A 25894-nucleotide genomic window follows, 5' to 3' on the forward strand; every position below is an offset into this window, starting at 1 on the left:
GTCAAGCAAAACTTGGAAATGAAGAGATTTGACGGGGGCCTGGCAGATGGATAGAACTGGGGGAAGGGAAAAGAAAGGCCTCAGCCCAAGTAACAGCCAGAACTTGAGGTTCCTTGCGCAGGGCACCAGGAGCACCGTCTTAGGTTGGGGCCTCCCAAAGCAGAGCCTGAGCTAAGGGCTTGGGTACCGGTAATCCTGTATTTGGGAGGTTAACTCAGGAAGTGAGGGCATAGGGTAAAACGAGAGGGGAAAGCCATTAAGAGTGTTAAGTCCCTTCAGTAGGCCTTGGAATCTCTGAGAAAAGTACAGATTGCCCAAGACAAAAGACTGGCAGGGTGATCAGTCCAAAGCATTTATTAGGAAAATGTACTTAATGAGTGGGCTACAGCATATCCTTACAACAGACAGTGAGAGAAAGAGTTGTTCTATCTCGATATGTCCAAAACAAAGGGGTCAGGGTATGGAGTTTATGAGGGTTCAAGGTATTTGGTTCAGGGCCAGGGCCAGTTTTTTTGTGTTTTGAGCAACAACCTGAATACCTTTTCAAGGCTCTGGCTTGGGCTCAAGCCTCCAGGGGAAATGCAGCTGGCCAGGTCACAGGGCAATCAAGTTACTCTGTGTTTCTTTGTCAGGACACAGAAAAAAAGTGGGGAAGCTGGGGGACCCTATAAGGATCCTGGGCAGGAAAGCAGGGATTGTGTTCATTTGAGGGTTTCACTGTCAGTGAGAGTCTCAGCTTCCATGCAACTGTCCATCACAGCTGCAACTGAAATCAGAACTGGGACACAGTGCACCAGAAGCTAAATTCTTGATGCCATCAAAGGACATTCCTGCCCCATTCACATCTCCTTCACGTCCATTAGTTGGCAAAAGCAGAAAGGTGAGAGAGAAGGTGACCTAAGTGTGACCGAACTCCACAGGCAGTTCTGGAAACCGAAGTCAGAGCAATGAACCAGCCCCTCCTTTGACCAAGGAGGAAGGAGCAAGTAAGCAGGAAAATCGGGGTCCCAGACAGGACCCTAATGATCCTGAATCCATGGATTAGGATCCATCCTCTCCTTACACCCTTCCTGGACACAGTCTCACCTCTCATTTTCCAAAGCCCTGCCATGCTGCCATCCAGCTTCCCCACACTCCACCCCGGATCCCTTTTCCTAAAGCTGCAGCTTATGGCTACTCCAGTAGGTGGCAGCACACACAGAGCCGCTCACATAAAATGCAGCTTCTCAGAGTCTGAGAGCCAGAAACCATCCCCAGAAATTCTCTCATAGAAATAAAAAAACACCAGAGGTCACGTTTCATCCTTTTACATGGTTCCCATCTACCCTCACAACACATGTCATCACCAAAGGCACACATACAAGCTCCAATGGCTTTTGCCAGGCAATTCTTCCTCCAGGACCCCATCTGGCCCCTCCCTCATCCCTCCCCTTGGACTTTGCCCTTCTTACTGGTCAGGCAGGGGGGCCAGAGTCCAGGCTTGACTCATTCCCACGTTGCCCTGGGCTGAGATCCCAGGTTTGTAACAGAAAACACCACTAAAGCCCCAGCACAGGAGAGAACCACCCAGCCCAGAAGTTCCAGGGAAGGAACTCTCCCATCCACCATGGAGTACCTCTCAGCTCTGAACCCCAGTGACCTACTCAGGTGACTGCTAACCCTCCGCTCTACCCTCTACCTTTAGGGGATATAAGCAGGGCAACAATACTCCACTCAGCCCCTAGGACACTAACCAGTACCCCTTCCTCTTCTGCTCCCCACTCCATAGTGGGCTTGTCAAGCTCTTGACCCACCCGCCCCCACCTGTACTCCATGGTCTCTCCCTCATCCCTACCATCTATAAACCTAGATCTCTCCCTCCCTAGCCCTCTAGCCACTCTACCCCCATCACGCCCTTTACACTCACTAAGCCCCTCCTTGCCCCTTCTTGACTTTTCTTCTCAACTACCAGGTCAGTATCTAATATAAGCTCGGAGTTTGGACGGAGGGTCTGGACCTCAGCTTCACCACCCCAGCGACCTTTCCGTGTCTGTAATCACAAGCGGACCATCCGGAAAGGCCTGACAGCTGCCACCCGCCAGGAGCTGCTAGCCAAAGTAAGTAGGCCAAGTTCCTTGGTTCCTTTAGCAGGGGTAGCCAAGGGGCTCCACAACAGTGGCAACTTGTGATGATGGAGCAGAGAGGGCTGAAGTCACACAGCTGCCTCCTCCCACTGAGAGCTCAGTGGGGTGGGCCTCATGAGCTCCGGTCAGTTTGTTCATTTTCCACCTAGTGAGCTTTTCTATGGGAGCAGGGGTTAGCAGGAGATAGGGAGAGTTGGAGGGATGGAATTCAGAGGCCAGTATGGAAGGCAATTTATATGACAAATCAAGTTCAAATTCTGATTCTGCCACTTCCTGGCTGTCAAACCTTGGGAAGTTGTTCAACCTATCAAAACCTCAGTTTCTTCATCTATAAAAAGGCAATAATAACACATCACCTCCTAGGGTTGTTGAAAGGAGTAAGAGGATAATGTAGGTAAAGTCCTCATACCCGGCACAGAGTAAGGACTCAAAAAGGTTAAACACTATTACTGAAAACACTTCTGGAGAACTCTGAGGGTGTGGGAAGTGAGGTGCAGCACTGTAGATAAGACAGAAGGGTGGACTTCATGAGAACCTGGCTTGCTTTCCAATTCCAAACCAGGAGTGACTTGGAGGGGAGCTAGGGGAGATGCCAATGACATGGTAGGAGCAAAGAGGAAAAAGCTCAGCCTCTAGCTAGGATCCCCCAAAACCTGAAGAACACGGAGAGCTGCAGCCTTTAGGAGGTATCAAAGTGCCGGAAAGTCAAGGTGGGACATCGACCAATGTCTAGAGCCAACTGATGGATGTTGGGCAGCTAAAGAGGGAAGGGGCATGGGATACCTTCCTTCTTGCTTCTTGCCATTGGGCAGGCATTGGAGACCCTACTGTTGAATGGAGTGCTAACCCTGGTGCTAGAGGAGGATGGAACTGCAGTGGACAGTGAGGACTTCTTCCAGCTGCTGGAGGATGACACGTGCCTGATGGTGTTGGAGTCTGGTCAGAGCTGGAGCCCCACAAGGGTAAGAGGCCTATACTGGGGCTGCTTCCACTGCCCGTCCTTTAGAGCTTTCCCGGGCTTCCTCTCTAGCTTAACCCTGATCCTGGGGACCAGGTGCAGGGGGAGTTGTAGAATTGTTAAGGATGTCACACAGTGGACAGAAAGCCTAAGCGAGAGAGAGTCTGACACGGTGCCGATGGAGATTAGTGGTGGGTGTCTGGTGTGAGGATATACTGCACTGACAAGGGTGTCCTACAGAGTGGAGTGCTGTCACATGGCCTGGGACGGGAGAGGCCCAAGCACAGCAAGGACATCGCCCGCATCACCTTTGACGTGTACAAGCAAAACCCTCGAGACCTCTTTGGCAGCCTGAATGTCAAAGCCACATTCTACGGGCTCTACTCTATGAGTTGTGACTTTCAAGGACTCGGCCCAAAGAAAGTACTCAGGTCAGAAATCAACATGTCATACTTCCCCATCCCCTACAGTTGGATAGTCCCCATAATTCCTCCTCCTGCACCCACCTACCCCTAGTTAGCTCTTGCTTGTGGAAAATCCTCATCTCCCGGCTTGATGGCTTCCTCCCAGGTTTCCCAAATCATCTGATTTCCTCTTGTCTCTGCCCTTCAGGGAGCTCCTTCGTTGGACCTCCACACTGCTGCAAGGCCTGGGCCATATGTTGCTGGGAATTTCCTCCACCCTTCGTCATGTAGTGGAGGGGGCTGAGCAGTGGCAGCAAAAGGGCCGCCTCCATTCCTACTAAGAAGGGGCTCTGAGCTTCTGCCCCCAGAATCATTCCAAGAGACACACTGCAAAGACTATGACAGCATCAAATTTCAGGACCTGCGGACAGTACAGGCTAGATAACTCACCCAATTTCCCCATTGTCCTCTGATCCGCTTGTCACAGAACCTTTCAGCATAATGCCTCACATCCCAAGTTCTATACCCTTACCTGAAGAATGCTGTCCCTTCCTAGCCACCTTTCTGGCCTCCCACTTGCCCTGAAAGGCCACAAGCCTGTCCCCCAGGCATCTTGATCCCAGCCTGACTGCTGCTACATCTAACCCCTACCAATGCCTCCTGTCCCTAAACTCCCCAGCACACTGATGACAGCCCTCTGACTTTACCCTGAGATGTCTTCATATCCTTCACCACAAAGTAACAAAAACATTTCCAATAAAAATATAAAATATTTACCACTACGACTTTTGACTCCAATTTAAACCAGGAAAGAGATGGGGTGGATACCCCCTTTTGCCCTCCCCCATCAACACGCAGTCCCAGATCCAAAGCCTCAGTCTTCAAGTATGGAGTTCAATGCCCGCCTCCGCTTGGCCACCGCACCCTGCTGCTGTTCCCAAGCCTCTCGTCGCTTTAAGAAGGTAGTCAAGGCCACATTTCGAGCCACATGGTGGCCGAAAGGGTCTCTTATCAGCTGCTGGTTCTGCTCCCCTGCAAAGGGAACCACTCATGTTTAGTACCACCATGCTCAAAGACAGACTCTACCTGAGGTAAAGGTCCCTCCATTTCCCCCAGACCCTGGGATTGCCACTGGGGTACAGTGAACACTTCACTTTCCAAAGAACAGAAGTCAGAGGGAGGGGTGAGGGCAGAGGACTGCACAATTAGTCAGCGGGAGGGAAGGGGAAAGCAGACTGCTAAGAACCCATGAGCAAGACCACCCTTTGGAACTAAAGACTGTTGAATTTCAGTAGACTTCCCAGCCACCCAGTGATCTGGAGTAAGAGAAGGGAAGTCTGGAAACATCAAAGAGAGGGGCTGGTACTCACCCAGCTCAGCAGCAATTTCCTTCCGAGCCCCCAAGGCTGCTCCACTCCAGATGGCATCTAGCACACGGCTGCCATGGCGACTACAGGCCAGAGCCACATATTGTCCCTGTATTGAGACAAGCAAAGTAGGACTCCCTAGCAAAGTCCACAAAAGTGTATTTTGGGGGCTTGCGGGGAGTGAATTTTCTGAAGAGTTTAGGGGCTGAATTAAAATAGTCTAGTAATTACATAGCCTTTTGGAGTCTGAAGGTAGTCCTGAGAAAGCTCATATTCTCTAAATGGATGATGGTGGGGAATCAAGGCAGAAGCCAGAAATCTAACCTTTAGGTTCTGCAGCACACGGCGGCGCTGCTTGCGCGTCACAGAAGGGCTGGTCAGGATGGCATCGAGCACATGAGAGCCAGCAGGACTTTGGGCCAGGACCAGAAGTTGTGGTCCCGTCAAGGCACCCAGACTTCGAAGTACAAGACCAGGAGTGGAGAAGTGCAGCAGATGCTGGAGCAGCAGAGACCCAAGGACTGTTACGTCCCCCAAGGCCCTGGCTGCGGCCATTTCCACCTGGGAGCGCAGAGATAGGAAATTAGGAGGCACCAACAAGCCAGGTGGATGAGCCCATCCCCAGAACACTGCCACCTCCACCTGGATGAAGTCACCACTCTCACCTCAGAAGTCAGAGGCTTGCTAAACCCTAGGAGGCCTGGCTCCCAATTAGTCACTGGCTTGGCCTCTCCCCTACCTCACCTGGTGCTCTGCAGGCACTGCCCCCTCCTCCTCCATCAGTCCATAGTACACCTCATACGCCATCAAAGTGGCAAAGAGAGGCACACAGGCCACTTGCCGGGATGAGGGCTCTGCACAGTGGAATGCCTAAAGGAGAAGACAAAGTATGATGAACCTGAGAACTTCTCCATCCCTAACCTCAACTTTAAGGGAACACCTTCAGGAAAGGAAAGAAGCCCCAACTCCACAAGAATGTGAGCTCCATGAGAGCAGGATATCATGCCTTGCTGTATCCCCAGTCTCTATCACATACAGGGATTAATAAACGTTTATCCCTTAAATAAACTTCTCTCTTAGTTCTGGGAGACAATTTTTGTTCCAGGACTGTGAAATAGCATTTGGCCTCAGCCGGGTACAGTGAGTTGAGATTGCACCATTGCACTCCAGCCTGGGCAACAAGAGCGAAACTCTGTCTCAAAAAAAAAAAAAAAAATTAGCTGGGAGTGGTGGCGGGCACCTACAGGTCTCATTTTCCCCCATTCCTGTGAACTCCTTGGGCACTAGACTTCCTGAGTCCAGAGGTACAACAACTTAAGATTAGATAAGTCCTAACAGGTAGAAGTTGACTGAGGGCATAAATGGATTGTGGGTAATATCCACTCACCTCCAACAAGAGCTGTAGGACCTTGGCTTGGCAGGCCCCAACTCTGCGACAGGCCCCCACCAGGGCAATGACTACCCCTGGGTGGCCCTGGGCCAATACAGCTTCCAGGACAGGGCTCAGCTCCTCAAACACAGGGGACAGCTGATGGGAAACATGGGATGTAACTTTGGCATTCTGGTAATGGTGGACCACATTATTCAGAGAAATCTTCCCAGTGAAAACAACTAAAAATGCTAGATAAAACATAAAAAGCATTGCCAGTATCAGGACTTTTGTTTGGCTAGATAAGGCCCAGGACAAGGGGGCAGTCTTAGAGGTGCCACCTCACAGGAAGGAACTTTAAGTGGCTCTTCCCTATGTGTAAGGGAGAACTAGAGGCAAGGGGGGACTAAAATTAAACCTGCCCTTCCACTCTAACACCCAATGCATGAGACCACAGGGAAGCCCACCTTAGTCCTAAGCAGCAAAGGAAAAGAGCAGCTATGGCAACAGCTCTAGCACTCATGTGGGCTTAGAGCCAAGTACCAGAGTCTGGGTGGGCCATGGAACCTCAAGCTGTAAACCTGAATGAAGCCTGTCTCTTGCAGGTCCTCATACCTGAGAGAAGTCAAAACAAATCCTCAATGGAAGATGGGCAAATTTATCCTAAGCTCTGGAAAACCTCAAGGAATAGCTTTTCAAGGGCAATGGCCAGCACAATGTCAAAGATATATAGAGGCAGACAGACCATAAAATAAGGTCCAATGATCAAGAATTAGAAACAGAACCAGCTCAGGTTTCCAACTCACCAGCTCAGGGGTAGTGACTGCATCCAGTAAGCGCTGCAAAGGGAAGTTGGCAATGGGATGTGCAGCCAGGGTCTGCAGCTGCCCCTGCAAGTGCTCCTCAAAGAGGCTCTGGAGCCTTGGGGGCTCCAACACCAGCAGGACCTGCTCCAGGAGTCTGGAGCTCGTCTGATCTCGGAGAAATAGCAGTAGGGGACTGGGGACAAGAAGGGCATCAGGCAGTCTTAACTCTATTTCATGCAAAATACAGTTGCACTACATCACCTCATTCATTTCACACAGCCCCACCAACTTTGAATGATCCTGAGGCCCTGACCATACCTGCCATCTACTGAGGAACTGCGAGTACTCAGGTAACCAATCACAGCATTGCAGAGATAAGCGCAAAACTCGGGAAGTTTGTGGTGTAAAACCTGTAAAGCCACTTGAAGACAGAAGCTGGAGATCTTATCAGTGATAAACACTGTGAAGAGAGGGCAGAAATAAAGCAGCTTTCTCAAAATCCAGACAACCTGCATAACCTCAAACTTTAGGCAACAAGATACAGGGCACTATGGACACAAAGGGACTATATGAAGTGCTTTGAACATCAAACCAGACCAGGTTTGAAAAGAAGAGGAATAACCTGACCAGAGGGCCTTGCTTGGTGGTAAAATCACCTCCAGAAAAGTAGATAGGAGACCCTCCTCCTACTTCCCTCCTTACCTGCAATGTCCTTCAGAAAGGAGGAGGTCAGGTCCTGAAGGCAATTTAAAAAGGTTTCAGGGACTTCAAAATCAGCTGGCTTACATTCCCGAGCTGGGGCCTTCTGTGCTGAAGGAAGATTAAGAACATGTGCAGTGGGGAGATCACAAACTGTCACCCAGGAGAGAAAAATTCCATAGATGGACAAGGATTCCACTTGGAGATGCAGAACAGATGTAGTACAACTGAATGTCTCTTCTGGATGACAGAACTGAGACTACATTTCTGTCTTAATTTTTCTAAGAAACTTCAACCAGCTTCCCCATGGTCCACAGAAGACAGTTCAACCTCCTCAGTCAGGTAGTCAAGGCATTCCAAAATTAAGCTTCATTTAAACTCGCTAACTTTATTTCCCAGAGTTTTTCAAAATGTGGATCACAGCTCAAGACTGTATCATGAAATCAAGTTAGCGGTCTCAACTAGCATTTTTTTTTTTTTTTTAATGAAATAGAGCAAAATAAAGTTTTGAAAAAGAAAAAAAATAAAATAATAACAGAGTGGGCTGCATGTAGTAAGGGTATTCTTTCCTGAACTTTTGCTTGAGTCCAGTATGTATGTTACTTTTGCTTGAGTCCATTTAAATGTTAAGTCATGCTTAAAAAGAAAAATTTCTCCTCCTGTGTCCATTCTAATAGCCGTCCCCAAAACACAACTGTACATCCCTACCTCTGGGCCTCTGCACACACTAATCTTTGGCTTGCTAAGCCCTGTTCAGATTAGGACAGGTCAAGCTAATACTTCCAGGTCAAGCTCCCCCATGAAGACTTAGTCTTCTGTTTACTGTCTCCTTCTGAACTTTCTAAATTCTTCTTCCCCCTAGGTCTACTTTCCTCTTGTAATACTTACCAGATGATTGGGAACCACGGGGCCTGGCTCTCTCAGACTCCAGAATAGTCCCTCCTAACACCTGAAGCAGAGTTCTGACCACGAAGCTGCCATGTGTGTCTCCACAGTAGAAAAGAAAATCATCACACACCTCAGCGGCTAGTCCCACGACCAGCTCCTCCAGGGTCTCCGTGGGACCATCCTTCTCATCCTCCCCTTCCTGTTCCTCCTCCTCCTCCTCCTCTGCAGCACTCCCCAGCAATCGAGGGAGCTGTAGCAAAGCACTTTGCAATACATGGACCCCGCATCGGTGACAGGCCACAGTGCGCAAGTTGGAGCGCAGAGCAGCCCATACGCGACAAAGCGGTTTCAAGGGACTGAATCCCAACAGTTCCTGCAGCATCTCACTGCCAGTCCTGTTAGTGGACAAAGCTAGGGCCTGAGTCTCTACTTCCTTCATAATATTGTGCACCATCAGATCTGGAAAAGTGAAGAAAAACACACTTTGAAGAGACTTAGTAGACAATATGGTTATGTACCCTTACTTAACCAAGGGTCGTGGGTGGGAGGCCGAGGAAGAGGACATGGGAAATGAAACTAAGTCCCCACGCCCTGCCGACCCTAGAAAGTTTCCTTGCCTGCCCTGGATTTGATGCTCTTGGTCTAAACTCCGAAGTTGCTGCCTACCTCGTTCTTCCCCAGTCTCGGGAGCCTCTTTCAATGCTGACAGCGCCCGGCGGAAATATCCCAGAGCTTCGGGGCTCAGGTGCGGGTGCGAATCTGGAGGCGGCTCCGAGCGCCTATCCGGAGGCGGCCAGGGTTGCCGCTTACTGCCGGGTAAGGGGCGCCCCGACCCCTTGGCCCCGCGTCCCCGTTTGCCACCAGCTGGGAACCGGCGCCCCACCTTGTGTGAAAAGCGCGGACCCAGCCCCATGTGTGTTTCGGGACCTCTCAGGCTGCAAAAGTTTCCTTAGCCGTGGACGAACCTTCAACGTCGCCAAGCGTGTGCCTGGCCCAAACCAAGTTCAGAAACGCAGGCGCGCTCCTGACGCAGCTACTACGTCATAGTTACGCGCGGCCCCAGCCGGGTGGGGTGGGTGTCTCCCCCAGATCGCTCCGCCCCATCCGCAGGTTCTAACTTTGGCCCAGGACTCCGCCCCTCGACCCCAGCACAAAATCGCCCCGGCTCCTACTGTAGAATCAGTGCCTGAACACTGCCTCCACGTCGCCAGCTCAATCTGGGTCAGAACCCAGACTTCCACCGCAGCCCCGCAATTTGCCCCAGTAGTAGTCACTTCGTTCCGCCCCTGCGGCCGGAATTAAAGTTCTCGAACTACACGTGTATGGCGAGCTAGTCAGCGCGAGGACCTCAGCGGCAGCGCAGCTGGCAGGTAAGCGGCACACGCGCCTCACATTTAGGGCTTAGGATCTCCAGGCTTCGCGCTCATCCCCGGCCCGGAAGCTGCGCCTCTGGCTCAGCCGGACTAGGTCAGGCCAGCGACCGGAGCCCCAGATAGCCCAGGACTCTGCTTGGACGCGCCCCGAGGGGCTGCCACGCCAGATTCCCCCATCCAGGCAGCCACACTCAGAGGGTCGTAGTAGTTGTCCACCTCTGGACAGCCCCACTCAGCCCCTTCTTCACTCTCTGGGCCTCCCAAAAGACAGTCAGCCTTGTCCTCAGGCCCACACCCAGTTGTCCGCCTCTGACACCCTTACCCTTAGGCCCGCACCCAGTTGTCCGCCTCTGACTCCTCTCCCCTGAAAGGATTCTTACCTTGGCTCCTCCTCTTAGCCCTAGTGAGGCTCCCCCCTCCCCCCGACCCCCGCCCCAACACACACACAGTCTCCAGGCTTCCCTCAGAGCAAGTCTTTGCTTCCACAGACCTTCCTCCTTTGCCTGTGAGTCATGGCAGCTCCCATGAAGGGCAAAGTGTGTGTGGTGACTGGTGCCTCCAGGGGTATTGGCCGTGGCATTGCCTTGCAGCTCTGCAAAGCAGGTGCCACAGTTTACATCACTGGCCGCCATCTAGACACCCTTCGCGTTGCTGCTCAGGAGGTGAGTGCTTCCTCTGGGACCACAGTTGCAGAAACCACCCAAGAGAGCCCTTCCACTTAACCGCTCCCTTTCCTAATCCCTTACCTGAAACTATACTACTACTCAACAAGATGTGAATATTTATTCAAAGTGGAAATTTAAAACCCCGTAAATAATTTCAGGTAAGGTAGAATTTTGCCGCCCAGTGACTTTTATGAAAAAACTTTGTTTGAGCCAGGCATGGTGGCATGTGCCTGTAGTCCCAGCAGCTACTCTGGAGGCTGAGGCAGGAGGATCGCTTGAGCCTAGGAGTTGAGCCATGATCATGCCACTGCACTCCAGTCTAGACGACAGAGGGAGACACTGTCTTAAAAAAAAAAAAAGAGAGAAAAGAAAAGAAAGAAAGAAAAAGAAAAGAACTTTGTGTTTGAGAGCAGAGATTTTGGAATTGTAACTAAAGGGTTGTGGACCTGTGTTTTCCTCTATTTTAGGCAAGACTTTATTGAACTGTACATTTTTTGCTTATTTACCAGACTTCAGTTAAATAAATATTTGAGTATCCATGATTTGCTAGGCATTGGGTAAAGCACGGAAGTTACCAAGACTAATGAGATCTAATTTCTCCTCTTCAAAGATTCAGTCCATGGTGGAGTACAGTGGCTCATGCCTGGCGTCCCAGCCCTTTGGGAGGCCAAGGCAGCAAGATCACTTACCTGCAATGTCCTTCAGAAAGGAGGAGGTCAGGTCTTGAAGGCGATTTAAAAAGGTTTCAGGGACTTCAAAATCAGCTGGCTTACATTCCCGAGCTGGGGCCTTCTGTGCTTCTGAAGGAAGATTAAGAACATGTGCAGCCTTTTGGAGACCAGTCTGGGCAACACAGCTAGACCCAGTCTCTACAAAAAATATTTTTTGAATAATTAGCTGGGCACAGTGGCCTGCACCTGTAGTACCACCTACTTGGGAGGCTGAGGCAGGAGGATCATTTGAGCCCAGGAGTTCGAGGTTGCAGTGAGCTATGATTGCACCACTGCACTCCAGCCTGGGTGACAGTGAGATCTTGTCTCTAAAAAAAAAATTAAAATTAAAAATGAAGATAGATTCCAACAAGAAATGAAGTACAGAAAGCAGTCATTTCAATGTAATGTGAATATGGTAAATTGTAAGAGGGAGATATGCACAGAATACTCTAGGGGTATTGGGGAGCATCCAGATGACACAGGAGAGTGGCTAGGGAAAGTGGTTTGGGAAAGCATCCTGGAGGAGGTAGGTGGTTCTTGAACTGAGTTTCGAAAGGTAAGAGTTAGGTAAAGGAAGTTAGGAAAACCTTTCCAACAGAGGGAGCTCCATAAGCATAGGGACAGTGTGTGAAAGAGTAGATGTCGAGATAATGCAAGGGAAGAGTAGTGAGTGAGAGGCTGGAGAGGAAAGAGTCGGTCTTAGAAGACCCTAGAAGAGAACTCAGGCTTCATTCTCTAAGAGATGGAGATCCAGTTAGGAGATTTTGAACAGGGTTTGTGTTTTAGATGGTTCGTACTGGCTGGATTATGAAGAATTAATTTAAGGCAGACAGACTGGAGGTCAGGTGAGTAGTTGGGAGGCATTGCAGTAGTTCAGGCAAGGAGGGTAATAGGGGAGGATCCATAAATTTGGAGAATAGGAGGATTGTTCTTGGATAAGGGACTCTTCTTCCCCTGAAGTTGGAGGTTTGTGGGCATTTGTAGAGAGTGAGACAGAACAGGAAGTAGAAATCATTCATGGCTGATAGCTTTGGTTTTTTCAGTTACCAAGCAGGAGCATTGGTGGAGTGAGGGTAAGAGAGCTGGGACTGAGTAGAGGTTCTAGGTGAGTGGTGAAGGGTGGGAGCTAAGGCCATGAGAGATGGAAAAGACCACAACAAGGAAAAGGATGCTTACTCATTTCTCAAGAACAGACTCCATGCCTCACTTGTTCTTACCCTCTACTTGCAAAGTACAATGCCTTGCATGGTACTTTGAGAAGTACATTAAGAAGAAGGAGTGAACACCAATGCTCTTTAGTCTCCACATCCTCACTCCACACCACATGGTGGGCCTCAGTAAATGTTTGTAGATTATTAAAACTTACATTGCAATTCACCTTGTTCTGGGGTGGGGAGGCCTATCATTCCTGAAACTACTCAAACAGACACCAGAGGGCAGCGTTGCCTGCCATGTTGCCTCTGGAGCTGGCTCTCCTAGGATTGTCTTCTCAGTGCTCAAGTCCACTTTTGGTTGAGGGAGTTTTGTCATGACTCACACCCGTGTGTGAATGTAAGCTCATATCCCCTGTCCTACTCCAGGCACAATCCCTCGGGGGCCGATGTGTGCCTGTGGTGTGCGATTCAAGCCAGGAGAGTGAAGTGCGAAGCCTGTTTGAGCAAGTGGATCGGGAACAGCAAGGGCATCTGGATGTGCTGGTCAACAACGCTTATGCAGGAGTCCAGGTACCCTTTGAACTTTGGTCCCAGCTCCACATTTCTGACCTCCCCATCTGATCCCTGCATCTTCATCCCCACTCATTGTCCCTTCCATTACCTAGCCCCTCACACCTCCCTGCCTTCAGATCATTCATCACCCTCCCTGTGCCTTCCAGACGATCCTGAACACCAGGAATAAGGCATTCTGGGAAACCCCTGCCTCCATGTGGGATGATATCAACAACGTTGGACTCAGGTCGGTGCTCCACTGCCAGGGCCCGTGTTCCCTCACTCACTTAGCCAGCTTAACAGCCTGGCCTTTCCTTACATGCCCTCTCCTTTTCCCTCTGGCCTCCCCCATCTCTTTCTTCTCCCTTCTGTTCCATTTATCCCACTTACCTCTGGAGAAGTTCCATCCAGGTGAGTCTGTTCCTGAGAATGTCAACTCTTGCCTTGTTTCTGTCAGTAATATTCATCAGAACAAGCCCTTGGCCTCTCTCCTGCCTCATTCTCTGCCCATCCAAATGAAAGACCCAGAAGGGAGAAAGCCTCCTCCTCTCAGTAATGCACACAGCCTGTAGTCTATACTTTCAAAATGGTTAGGGGGACAAATTGTTTTGTTTTAGACCAGGAGAAGCTTAAGAAGAAGGAGTGAACACCAATGCTCTTTACTCTCCACATCCTCACTCCACACCCACAGGCAAGGGCACTCATGGGTCAGAGTTGGGAGAGCAGGGATATCACTGGGTCACACCGGGTCATGTAGCCCGAGAGTCAGATGAAACACAGCATTTAGAATTCGCCTAGTGTAATGTGCACCAGTTATGCCTCTGTTACTGTTGGAATGATGTTACGCTCTCATGTAATCAAGCCATGCCTGATGAATGTGATCAGTCACCTGTGGGAGTAACCACCAGATTATTGGCAAATCTGTGACTAAAGCATGTAAGAACACCCACCGCTCCAATTTTGGTACTCTGGTGACAATCCCAAGGAAGCAGGATTAGAATGCAATTGTGATTTCCAAAGTGGAAGGAAGATCATTAGGACAGAGAAGGATGGTCAGGCCAAAGGCAAGAAAGGAACACCCTAAGAGCTGGAAATTGGCCAGTGTTCATGGCCATAGCCTCCAAAGAGAGGTGCCTTCCACACCCTCATCTCTTGCTGGCCTCAGCCTCCCAAAGTGTTGGGATTATAGGCATGAGCCACCACACTCAGTCCTGCCCTGCTCTTTGTATATACAGAAATATACATGTATCTTTATATTTGTGTGTGTGTGTGTGTGTGTGCGTCTTAATTTTAAGAAGTCAAATCTGTCAGTCTTTTATAGTTTCTATCTGCGTGTGATGCTAAGAAAAGCCTTCCCCACCTCAAGTTTATAAACACGTTTGATCATGTTTCTTTCAGTACTTCTGTGCTTTTATTTTTTATATTTAAATATTTGATCCTTTTAGGCTTAATTTTAAAATAATAAATGAGACAGAGACCCAATTCCCCCAACTCAAATAACTGGTCAGTTGTCCCAAATGATCCATCTTTCCCCACTGACTTGACAGGTTCCTTTTGTAATACACTGCATTCTCACATATACTTGTATCTAATTATTCACTGTTTTGTTTCATTGACTTATCAGACTATTGTTACACTTGTACTGTATTCTTTTAACTATTATGTCTTGTACATTTTAATTTATTTTATTTTATTTTTTAGAGATGGGGTCTTGCTGTGCTGGCCAGGCTGGTCTCAAACTCCTGACCTCAAGCAATCCTCCCATCTCAGCCTCCCAAAATGCTGGGATTATAGACATAAGCCAGCATGTCTGGCCCGTGTGCATTTTCATATGGGTGACAACAGGGGTAGGGAAAGCAATCCCCCCACCCACAAGACATTAGTCCTTTTTTCAGAATTTTCCTAGCTGTTCTCTTTCTCTTTTTTTTTTTTTTTTTTTTTTCACAGTGTGACAAGCTGGCTAGAGTAGGCATCACACTGGGGAGGGTGGGCAGCTGAGACTTTGGGGCTCCTGGGAAGGGCAGGGTTGGTGGAGCATTCACAGTAGAAGCAGAGAGGGCAGGGCAGGAAAGTGACATGGCTAGGTGGCTCTTACCTTGCCTTCTGCCTCTCCACAGTGTGACAACCTGGGTCACTCTGTGTCACCCAGGTTGGAGTGCAGTGGCACAATCTCAGCTTACCGCAACCTCCGCCTCCTGGGCTCAAGAGATCCTCCTGCCTCAGGCTCCCGAGTAGCTGGGACTACAGGCATGTATCACCACACCTGGCTAATTTTTGTATTTTTAGTATAAATGGGGTTTCACCATGTTGGCCAGTCTGGTCTCAAACTCCTGAGCTCAAGTGATCTGCCCCGCTGGCCTCCCAAAGTGCGTGAGCCACTGTGCCCAGCTTTTCTGGCTGTTCTCACATGTTTATTATTCCCATTGAGCTTTAGATTATTTTATCAATTCCTCCAAAAGGTCTTATTGAGATATAATCCAATTTGACTGAATCTATGGATTGATTTACATAGAAATGATGATTTACATGTCAGTTCTTAGCTTTTAAAGATTTTGTCTGCACTTATTCTGTCATGGTTTTATAGTTTTTCCATGTAGATACTATATATTTCTTAAATTTTCTCCCCCTGAGCAATTTTGTTTGTAATTGTTATTGTGACAGGGCTCTTGCCTTCCATTTCATCTTCTAAAGATTGCTATTTCTCATCTGTTTCAGTGGTTTTTTTTTTTTTTTTTCCGAGACGGAGTCTCACTCTGTCACCCAGGCTGGAGACCAGTGGTGGCATGATCTCGGCTCACTGCAAGCTCCGCCTCCCGGGTTCATGCCATTCTCCTGCCTCAGCCTCCCGAGTAACTGGGACTACAGGCGCTTGCCACCACGCCCAGCTTATTTTTTTGCATTTTTAGTAGAGACCGAGTTTCACTGTGTTAGCCAGGATGGTCTCGATCTCCTGACCTCGTGATCTGTCCACCTTAGCCTCCCAAAATGCTGGGATTAGAGGCGTGAGCCACCACGCCCAGGCCTGTCAGTGGTTATTTTGACCAGTTTTCCTCTCAGAATATGGCCTCAAGCCCCTAATTCCTCAGGTTGCTACCCTGCCCTGTGTAGCCTTCCTAGTGGACAACCAGCACCAGCAGGCAGGGGAAGCTGCCAGAGGCTGCGGCACCCAGGCCAGCACTAACATGGTTCATTCCTTCTTCCCTTGCCGCACCTTCTAGAGGCCACTACTTTTGCTCTGTGTATGGGGCACGGCTGATGGTACCAGCTGGCCGGGGGCTCATCGTGGTCATCTCCTCCCCTGGAAGCCTGCAGTATATGTTCAACGTCCCCTATGGTGTGGGCAAAGCTGCGGTGAGGACCCAGTGGCATAGGAGCTGAGGAGGTAAAAGACAGTGATGGTACTTATAGCTCAGAAGGTACAGTCCCCAGTGGTCAGAGTGGTAAGGCTGGCTCCTCTCAGCTCCTCCTCTGCCTCATCCATGGACAGTTCCTTTGCTTGTGCACCTCTCGGTTGGCTAGAGTAGGCATCACACTGGGGAGAGTGGGCAGCTGAGACCTTGGGGCTCCTGGGAAGGGCAGGGTTGGTGGAGCATTCACAGTAGAAGCAGAGAGGGCAGGGCAGGAAAGTGACAGTGTGACAAGCTGGCTGCTGACTGTGCCCATGAGCTGCGGCGCCATGGGGTCAGCTATGTGTCTCTGTGGCCAGGAATTGTGCAGACAGAACTGCTGAAGGAGCATATGGCAAAAGAGGAGGTCCTGAAGGATCCTGTGTTTAAGCAGGTTGGCAAGGGGAGGGCAAAGGAAGCAGAGAACACAGGGGAGTCAGCCTCTCCGTCCTCAATAACAAGACAATAACAAGAGCAGATACTCCCATTCACCAGGTGCTTACTGTGGCAGGTGCAGGGCTGAGCATGGGACACACATTATTTCCTTTAATCCTGTAAGGGAGATACCAGCTCCATTCTATGGATGGCAAAACTGAAACCCAGAGAGGTTTAGAAACTTGTTTTTTTTTTTTGTTTTTTTGTTTTTTTGGTTTTTTTTGAGACAGAGTCTCGCTCTGCTGCCCAGGCTGGAGTGCAGTGGTGCAATCTCGGCTCACTGCAACCTCCACCTCCTGGGTTCAAGCAATTTTCCTGCCTCAGCCTCCTGAGTAGCTGGGATTACAGGCGCCCGCCACCACGTCCAGCTAATTTTTGTATTTTTAGTAGAGACAGGGTTTCACTATGTTGGTCAGGCTGGTCTCGAACCCCTGACCTCGTGATCCACCTGCCTCGGCCTCCCAAAGTGCTGGGATTACAGGCATGAGCCACTGCGCCCGGCAAAAACTTGTTGAAGGTCACATATGTCCTAAGTGGAAAGGCTGTCTAGCTCCAAAGCCCATGCACTCGACCCCCACACCAGCTAGCTTAGAAGGTCCAAACACTATTTGGCACTACCAGATCCTTCCACTTAGCAAAGACAGCAGATCCTGGTGCCAGGAAACAGGGCTCACCTGGATATGGGGAGGAGTGGCTCTGGCACCTGCCAATACTTTGGATCCTGCAGGCCCTGCTTGAGGTCTTTGGCCTCTTTGGTCTTTGATCTCTTTCTCCTGGAACAGAAGTTGAAACCGGGAGACTTGGGCAGTGCTCTTGGAAATTAACCCTTCACTTCTCTGCCCCTGTTTTTCAGTTCAAATCAATCTTCTCATCTGCAGAAACCACAGAATTGAGTGGCAAATGTGTGGTGGCTTTGGCAACAGGTGAAGTTTGGGGGCAGCTGGTAATAAGAAAGGGCATGGAGGATGTGTAGGGTGGTAGCATCCAGTGGCCAGATCTGGCTCGGGAGTTGATTGAGGAACATGTCATTCTTTTCTCTGTTTTCTGAGGCCCAAGGGGTCAGCATTCCCAGTTTGAGTCTGGGAGCCTTAGGAGTGGGCTCCTGGGAAGTGTGGGAAAAGTCCGAGGCCCAAGAGCCTTCCTAGGAACAGAAAGAAAGAGTTTTCCAGGGCTCCTGAGTCTGTTTCAGCAGTGCCCTGTCCAACTGGGCCCAAACCTTGTCACTCTGCACACTCCCCTGCCTGCCATCTCTACCTGTCTGTGTGCCCGCAGATCCCAATATCCTGAGCCTGAGTGGTAAGGTGCTACCATCCTGTGACCTTGCTCGACGCTATGGCCTTCGGGATGTGGACGGTGAGGACCCTGGCACAGCAGCCAGCCTTGACTGCTATTCCCTCTGTTCCCTGCCCACTCCTCCCTCGGTCTCTCCAGCCAAGGTGAGGGTATCTGAGGAGTGGGAAATGAGAATCTAATCCTCCTACTCCTGTTGTTCCCAGGCCGCCCTGTCCAAGACTATTTGTCTTTGAGCTCTGTTCTCTCACACGTGTCCGGCGTGGGCTGGCTGGCCTCCTACTTGCCCTCCTTCCTCCGTGTGCCCAAGTGGATTATTGCCCTCTACACTAGCAAGTTCTAACCCTCCTGGTCTGACACCACGTCTCCGCTTGTCTTCTCATTTGGGCTTGGTGGTTGGTCCTATCTCAATGAAACAGCAGCCTTTCTTGCCTACCCATACCCTTGATATGAAGAGAAGGACTCTGCTGTGTGTCCGTGGTGAGTTCTGGGGTCTGCCTAGGTCCTTTCTTTGTGCCTTGGTTTTCCTTGTCCTTCTTTTTACTTTTTGTCTTAGTATTGAAAAATGCTCTGGGAGCTAATAAAAGTCTCATTTCTCTTTCAATATGTTTTTGACTGCTGATTCTGTGCTCGGCAACACGTTAACTATTTGGTAGAAGGACTCAAAGATGTATTAATGTGAAGCTTCTCAAGGGGTTCTGCCCCAGGACAAGACCCCTTTCCTCCAGACCTGTTCCTGCTCTGCCCTGCAAGACCTATTTCCCATGCCCCAGCTGAGGAGCAGAGTCACTCCACAGCTGGAAGCGGGCACATCCAGTCACACTGGTTTTCCACCCCCATTCCACCATCTCTTCAGAGATGCCTACTACCTTCTAGCTGGGCCTGATCTCTGACTGAGGCCCAGTCCAGCAAAGGCAGATTCCTTGGTGTTTATGATTTCCTGGAACTTGGGGAGAAGGTACTGCCTGAATCCAAGTGAGGGACAGAGGAATAGCTGTGACACCGACAATTCTCATCTTTCCTCTCGGGGTGGTACTACCTGAATTGCTTTCTGCAGAACTAATTGCATGAGCCCTATAGAGCTGCCTTGCCTATGCAGGAGGCTGTCCTAGCCTGAAGCAAGGCAATGGGGTGTGTTCCTAAGAGGAGCCAAGGGCTATTTTGAGGGATCCTTCCACCCAACAGCCTAGATAACCATCCAAAGTGATGGGATGGCTGCCATAACTCAGAGAAGCATAAATCATTTTACTTATTCAAAATCTTCAGAGTGAGAGCTGAGGCTTCTCCAGGCTGCCCATGAGGTTGGCAGAAGGCTTCCTGTGGCTTTCTGGGGACTGTCCCCGGTTACCGTTCCAGTGGTGAGTGGAGTGACTCACCGGCTTGTGAGAGCTGCTGATGCGCATCTCTTCTAAGTCCTCATTCAGTGACTTCATGTGGTGTCTTGAATCAGCCATGGCGACAGTACATGTCCCATGGAAGTCTACAAATGCTACCAATCAAGGCTTTCTTTTAGAGAGAGGGCTGGCTTATCAGTACGTGACTGGTATAGAACTTTTGGAACTGTGTACCTAAATGCCACCATTTGCTGTGGCAGCTAATTAAGATCACAGTGATCAGATTTCCTCAGCGCCTGTTCACCCTCTTCCACTTACCAGCCTAAATTCCTGTTATCCCCTGAGGTTGGTGAGGGGCAAAGGCAGTAGCCTATGTGATATAAAAAGAAGATGGGCCTCAGGACCACCTCTAGCCTTGCACAGCCATCATTAAAGCCACCAATGGGGCTGGGCATAGTAGTTTACACCTGTAATCTCAGTCCTTTGGGAGGTTGAGGAAGGTGGATCGCTTGAGCCCAGAAGTTTGAGACCAGCCTGGGCAACATAGGGATACCGCATCTCTACAAAACAATTTTTTAAAAAATTAGCTGGGCATGGTGGAATGCACCTGTGGTCCCAGCTACTTGGGAGGCTAAGGTGGGAGGATTTGGTGAGCGTGATCATGCCACTGCACTCCAGCCTGAGCAACAGAGTGAGACCCAGTCTCAAAAAAACAAAAAACAAACAAAAACCACTATTGGAACAAAGCCTTGCATGATGGTATTGTCTCCTAAAGTCTCAAGATACTATGAGGGAAGCATGGACTTCAAACTCATATAAACTGTCATGCAAATCCTGACTCCACCACTTTGAGAATTAAATGAAATTTTATATATATAAAGCACCAAGCAATACATAACCACTGAATTGTCAATTCCTGGTTGGGCGTGGTGGCTCACGCCTATAATCCCAGCACTTTGGGAGGCCGACTCAGGTGGATCACGAGGTCAGGAGTTCGAGACCGGCCTGGCCAACATGGTGAAACCCTATCTCTAATAAAAATACAAAAGTTAGCCAGGCATGGTAGAGCATTTCTCCAATCCCAGCTATTCGGGAGGCTGAGGCAGGAGAATCGCTTGAACCTAGGAGGCAGAGGTTGCAGTGAGTGGAGATCACGCCACTGCACTCCAGCCTGGGCGACAGTGTGAGACTCCATCTCAAAAAAAAAAAAAAAAAAAAAGAAATTGTCAATTCCTTCTCTCAACAAATAAATCTAACAGCCTGCTCTGTACCAGGCACCATTCTTGGCTTCGGGATAGAACAGAGAGCAAGACAGACCAGGCCCCCGCCCACAGAAGACTTTCATTTCAGCCATGGAGATTTTAGAAGTCATCTAGACCTTCCATTTATTGAAGGCAGCGAGTGAACTGGGACCCCAAGAGTCCATAAGATGTGAAGTAAGACCTCGGTCCTGGTATCCCAAGAAACCAGAAGGAACAGTGCTATTCACAGCAGACCACTGTGCTTCTCTCTGACAAGGTTTCACTCATCTTAGAAACATAAGCCATGGAGTACACCACCCAAGGGAATGGCACATGGACAGTCATTTTTGACTGAAGATAGAAGAGATTCAGGATGTGAGAAGCCTGACACTAGAGAACACTAGGACATTTTGGGGAATCAATACTCATTCAAAAACATTTGTTTTTTGAAACTCTCTGCCCAGCCCCGTGCAAGACACCAGGGAAGACTAGCTGAATTTGGCGAGATGAGTGCCACAGCTACAGTAAACTACCCAGAGTGCCCTGAGGACACAGGAGGAAGGAAGCAGCATGCCTGGAGAACTGAGGAAGGGGGCGAGACTAACCAGACATGTAAAGGATGGGCCGGGGGTGGTGGTGGCTTTTCTGTTTTTTTTTGTTTTGTTTTGTTTTGTTTTTTGAGACGGAGTCTCCCTCTGCCGCCCAGGCCGGAGTGCAGGGGCGCGATCTTGGCTGACTGCAAGCTCTGCCTCCCAGGTTCATGCCATTCTCCTGCCTCAGCCTCCTGAGTAGCTGGGACTACAGGCGCCCGCCACCACGCCCGGCTAAGTTTTTGTATTTTTAGTAGAGACGGGGTTTCACTGTGTTAGCCAGGATGGTCTCCATCTCCTGACCTTGTGATCCGCCCACCTCAGCCTCCCAAAGTGCTGGGATTACAGGCGTGAGCCACAGCACCCAGCCTTGTTTTTGCTTTTTAAAGGCAGGTACTAAGACATAAAAGTAGCAGAACAGCTAGAATTTTGATGTGGCTTAAATTTAGATTGGATATGGAATACATTTCCAGAGAGAGAGTGGAGTAAAGATATATGACTGAGACTTAAATGGTGGATGATAGGTTTCCACTGAGGATCCACCTTAGACCCTGAGTGATTTATAAAGTACTCCCAGGGAGACCAGTAAGCAGCATTGGTGAAGCCAAGCACGAGCACCTTCTCAGCTGCAGAAAGCAGCTTTGGCATGATGCGAGGGAACAGCTTTGGCGTGTAAGGCCTCAGAGCAGTTCCAGCCTGGGATGAGGTTTTTCTGGGCTTTTATTCCCACCAACACTACCACCAGCACATGGTGCTCAGTGACCATGGAGCAGTCACTGGGTACACTGCCACCCAGGGCAAAGCGGTCCAGGAGGCCAAAGGCAGTCCTCCAAGAAGGGCTGCAGGTGCCAACCTTGAAAGCACAGAGTGGGGACTGGGCACGGTGACTCACACCTGTAATCCCAGCGCTTAGGGAGGCAGAGGCAGGTGGGTCACTTGAGGTCAGGCATTCGAGACCAGGTTGGCCAACATGGTGAAACCCTGTCTCTACTAAAAATACAAAAATTAGCCTGGTGTGGTGGCGTGTGCCTGTAATCCCAGCTACTCAGGAAGCTGAGGCAGGAGGATCGCTTGAACCTGGGAGGCAGAGGTTGCAGTGAGCCAAGATCGCACCACTACACTCCAGCCTGGGCAACAGAACGAGACTCTCTAAAAATAAACATAAAAAACAAAAAAAGAAAGGAGAGAGTGGGGTGTCATGCACAAAAATGAAAAAGTTCAAGGGGGATCTGGGCAGAGCATTAACACTGTCAGCTGCAGGAGGAATTAAGCAGAAGCATAAAATCATCAGATTTGAATTTTGGAAGTTCACTGGGGCTGACGTGTAGGGAGGATGGACTAGAGGGAGGAGAGAGGCAGACACCAGAGGAGTAGCCAGAAGGCTAGCCCGCTATCGGTATCCCTGGGATGTGATGCAGTGAAGGTGTGAGCAGATGAGACATTGTAGGAGGCAGAGTCAACAGGGACCTGGGACTATTGTGGGACTGTGGTGGTGGTATCCCTGGCTTGAGGGATGCCATGAAACCAGCAACAGGCACAGAGAAAGAAAGAATGTGCCTGAGCAGTGAAGGAGAAGCCGGTCTGCCAGACGTAGCACTGGTGGGGCACTGAGGGCCTGACCGAGATGCAGCCCGCCCCAACTGGAGAAAGTCAAGGTTCTTGGCAGGTCCCTGAAGACGCTTAATTCCTCAAAGGAACCCAGGGAGAGAAGAAGAAATTTTTGTTTTGCATTGTTACTTTTTTTTTTTGACAGAGTTTCTCTTTGTTGCCCAGGCTGCATGTAGTGGCATGATCTTAACTCATAGCCACCTCACCTCCCGGGTTCAAGCAATTCTCATGCCTCAGCCTCCTGAGTAGCTGGGATTACAGGCACCAGCCACCACGCCTGGCTAATTTTTTGTATTTTAGTAGAGACGGGGTTTCACCATCTTGCCCAGGCTGGTCTCGAACTTCTGAGCTGAGGCAATCTGCCTGTCTCGGCCTCCCAAAGTGCTAGGATTACAGGCATAAGCCACTGTGCCCGGCCTGTTAATTTATATTTTTCAGAGGTAACACATTCACATGGCTCAGAATCCAAAAGGTATTGAAGGATGCACAGTGAAAAGTCTCCTTCTCATCCCTGCCCTCAGCCCAGAGGCAGCTAGTGCTACTGCATTCTTGGGTGGCCACAGAGAAAGCCCATACCTTACAAGCAAACATCTAAGATATTCAGAGAAGAGATTTGCTGCGTGCAAATCTGGGCCTCTCTCTCCAGCAGAGGGATCATAATTTCCAGTCTGAGGCCCACTCTGGCCCTTGTGTCCAACACTTCTAAGTGCACTCAGAGCCCCAACCCCTTCCCAGGTCCTAATGCAGCTGCTCCCACCACCAGAAACTTCCCTACTCCACCAGCAGACAGGGTAAGAGGAAAGTGTGACAGCTTAAATAGAGACTAATGACAGCAGAGAAGCAGTGTGAATGCCTAGAAGAGACCAGCCTGAGCAGCCTGGCCCAGCCCCGGTCTCCTCCAAGGAAGTGGACCCAAACATGGCTGTGAGATGCATGTCACATGGAGATTCCTCTTTGTAGAACAACCGCCCAAGGGTTGTGAAGTATCAGAATGAGGCTGACTGTGGAGCCTCTTATCTCCAGGTGTCTCCACTGATGTGAGCTTTGACCAACTGGTACATTAAACAGGAAGAGGATGGGTGCAGGGCTGGACCAAGGGATAACTGACTCCAGGTTTACGGACAAGTCACTGAGGAGGAGTTTCCACCTTCCTTCAGGAAGTCCCCTTTGGGCCCATGAGTAGGAGGGGAGGTCTCTGGTAGGCCAGGGAAGTGAGGAGGCGATGTGAGTGACAGTGGGGTGCGATCCAGGCACAGAGACTGAGGAGCACGCATGAGGGCCCCATGGGAACCCAGGCCCAGTGGAAAAATCCGGGCAGGCGGCTGGGCCCAGGGCTGCCCTTTCCCTTTCTCACCCTGGCTTCTACCCACCCACGACCGCCAAAGGCCTTGGCACTGTCTCTGAGGCATCTGTCTCCTACCACCCACGCCAAAGGCCTTGGCACTGCTGCTGAGGCATCTGGTCCCTTAGGCTTTTGGCCTCCCTATCCCTGGGGAGAGCCCCACCTACGACCTCAGAAGTCCTTTGCCACAGCCCTCCCCATCACGTCCAGTCCCTGGTCTTCCCCTCGTTTGGCCCATCCTTTCCACCAAGCGCACTCCCCTGGGCCCTGCTGCCTCCACCTTCTTAGGCTTCCCCTCCTTGCACTGCTCCTCCTGACCCCTCAGCCCATCACCTGCCTGTCCTCACTGGCCCCTGTGCTCTAATCCCATCTTTAACCCTCCATCTCCTGGTCAGCTGGCATTTGTGCAGCCTCCTGTGTGCCCATCCTGGGCAGGGCAGGGTGGACAGGTACAGGCAAGCCTTATGAGACAAAGGTCCATTTCTCAAAGCGCTTCCAGTTAGCGTCATGAAAACATTAGGCAACCATGGCAAGACCCAGGGTGGGGACTCAAAGGAGCAGGAGGGATCGCCACAGCCAGGCATCTCCCTAGGCTGGACACAACTCTCGTTTCATCCAGGTTTCACCTTCCTGGGGGTGATAGAACATTCTTATCCCTGCCTTTCTCTGTGAAGCTTCACCTCTGCCTCAGCTCCTGCCTTCAGGCCACCAAGGGCATCCTTGCCCCCTCAGTGTGTCCTGACTCCCTGCCTGACACTGCACTCAGTTCCCCCAACACACATGCCCATGGGTGCCCTGGCCTCGGGGTTCTCCTCAGAGCCCTGTGGCTGCTGGTTTGACTAGGCTGATGGGCCTCATGTTGAGGAGCAGAAGAGGCAGGAGTCGCTTCAGGACTGAGCAGGGGCTAAGGAGGAGCACGGGCTGGGTCTTCTGCAGGTGGTATCAAAGAGAAATAGCAGATGTTAGTTAAAGCAGTGAAAGCAGGCTTTATTCAGTAACTACTGACAGTAGGGGAAAGAGCTGAGCTCCATTCTGATTTGTGCAGAGGTGATCTGGGAGCTTTAAAGGGAGGAAGCAGGGGGTTAGCAGAGCCTCAGAGTGAATGGAATGAGGCCAGCTGTCTCTCTGTCTCTGGCTGGCATGTATCTAAGTTAGGGCTCTGTCCTTTATTTTTTGAGGCAGGGTCTCACTCTGTCGCGTGAGCTGGAGTTCAGTGGGTGGCACGATCTTGGCTCACTGCAACCTGTACCTCCCTAGCTCAAGCGATCCTCCCACCTCAGCCCCCTGAGTAGCTGGGACTATAGGAATGTGCAACCACACCTGGTTAAGTTTTTGTTTTGTTTTGTTTTTTGTTTTTTGGGTTTTTTTGTATTTTTAGTAGAGACAGAGTTTTGGCATATTGCCCAAGCTGGTCTTGAACTCCTGGCCTCAAGTGATCCACCTGCCTCCACCTCCCAAAGTGCTGGGATTACAGGTGTGAGTCACCATGCCTGGCCTTGATGACTACATTTTAAAGGAAGACCTGATGCTTCTGAGTTGCAAGAGATACATACTTACAACGGCAAGCCATTTTGAGCCAAACGCCCTAAGAAAGCGA

General features: G+C 50.1%; 3 protein-coding genes across 8 annotated transcripts; 2 read left to right on the forward strand and 1 right to left on the reverse strand.

Moving 5' to 3' along the window:
• Positions 1 to 338: 338 nt before the first annotated feature.
• NOP9 (NOP9 nucleolar protein) lies at positions 339 to 9638 on the reverse strand. 5 transcript variants are annotated; one of them, XM_009211315.4, is made up of 10 exons: positions 9281 to 9637; positions 8745 to 9073; positions 7730 to 7832; positions 7346 to 7487; positions 7028 to 7220; positions 6240 to 6380; positions 5597 to 5722; positions 5177 to 5413; positions 4856 to 4961; positions 339 to 4517 (listed from the first exon to the last, which is right to left on the reverse strand). In XM_009211315.4, the coding sequence occupies exons 1-10, from the start codon at positions 9525 to 9527 to the stop codon at positions 4360 to 4362; spliced, it is 1782 nt and encodes a 593-aa protein (XP_009209579.1). In that variant the 5' UTR covers positions 9528 to 9637; the 3' UTR covers positions 339 to 4359. The 5 variants fall into 5 exon arrangements, with proteins under 5 accessions (XP_009209579.1, XP_003901689.1, XP_009209580.1 ...); XM_003901640.5 differs by having other exon boundaries at positions 7730 to 7837; positions 8615 to 9073; XM_009211316.4 differs by having other exon boundaries at positions 7730 to 7837; positions 8615 to 9073; positions 9498 to 9600.
• On the forward strand, positions 1293 to 4267 carry CIDEB (cell death inducing DFFA like effector b). The gene is made up of 5 exons (XM_009211314.3): positions 1293 to 1647; positions 1952 to 2096; positions 2936 to 3085; positions 3322 to 3512; positions 3694 to 4267. Exons 1-5 carry the CDS (start codon positions 1607 to 1609, stop codon positions 3824 to 3826), a joined length of 660 nt encoding a protein of 219 aa, XP_009209578.2. The 5' UTR covers positions 1293 to 1606; the 3' UTR covers positions 3827 to 4267.
• A 68-nt stretch (positions 9639 to 9706) lies between the features above and the next one.
• Positions 9707 to 18788, forward strand: DHRS1 (dehydrogenase/reductase 1). 2 transcript variants are annotated; one of them, XM_009211311.4, is made up of 9 exons: positions 9708 to 9984; positions 10476 to 10649; positions 12946 to 13089; positions 13239 to 13318; positions 16290 to 16422; positions 16705 to 16851; positions 17746 to 17815; positions 18165 to 18245; positions 18389 to 18788. In XM_009211311.4, exons 2-9 carry the CDS (start codon positions 10500 to 10502, stop codon positions 18523 to 18525), a joined length of 942 nt encoding a protein of 313 aa, XP_009209575.1. In that variant the 5' UTR covers positions 9708 to 9984; positions 10476 to 10499; the 3' UTR covers positions 18526 to 18788. The 2 variants fall into 2 exon arrangements, with proteins under 2 accessions (XP_009209576.1, XP_009209575.1); XM_009211312.4 differs by lacking the exon at positions 16705 to 16851 and having other exon boundaries at positions 9707 to 9984.
• The last annotated feature ends 7106 nt before the right edge of the window (positions 18789 to 25894 follow it).

The sequence above is a fragment of the Papio anubis genome, chromosome 7, assembly GCF_008728515.1.
Source record: "Papio anubis isolate 15944 chromosome 7, Panubis1.0, whole genome shotgun sequence".
Taxonomy (NCBI): Eukaryota; Metazoa; Chordata; class Mammalia; order Primates; family Cercopithecidae; genus Papio; species Papio anubis.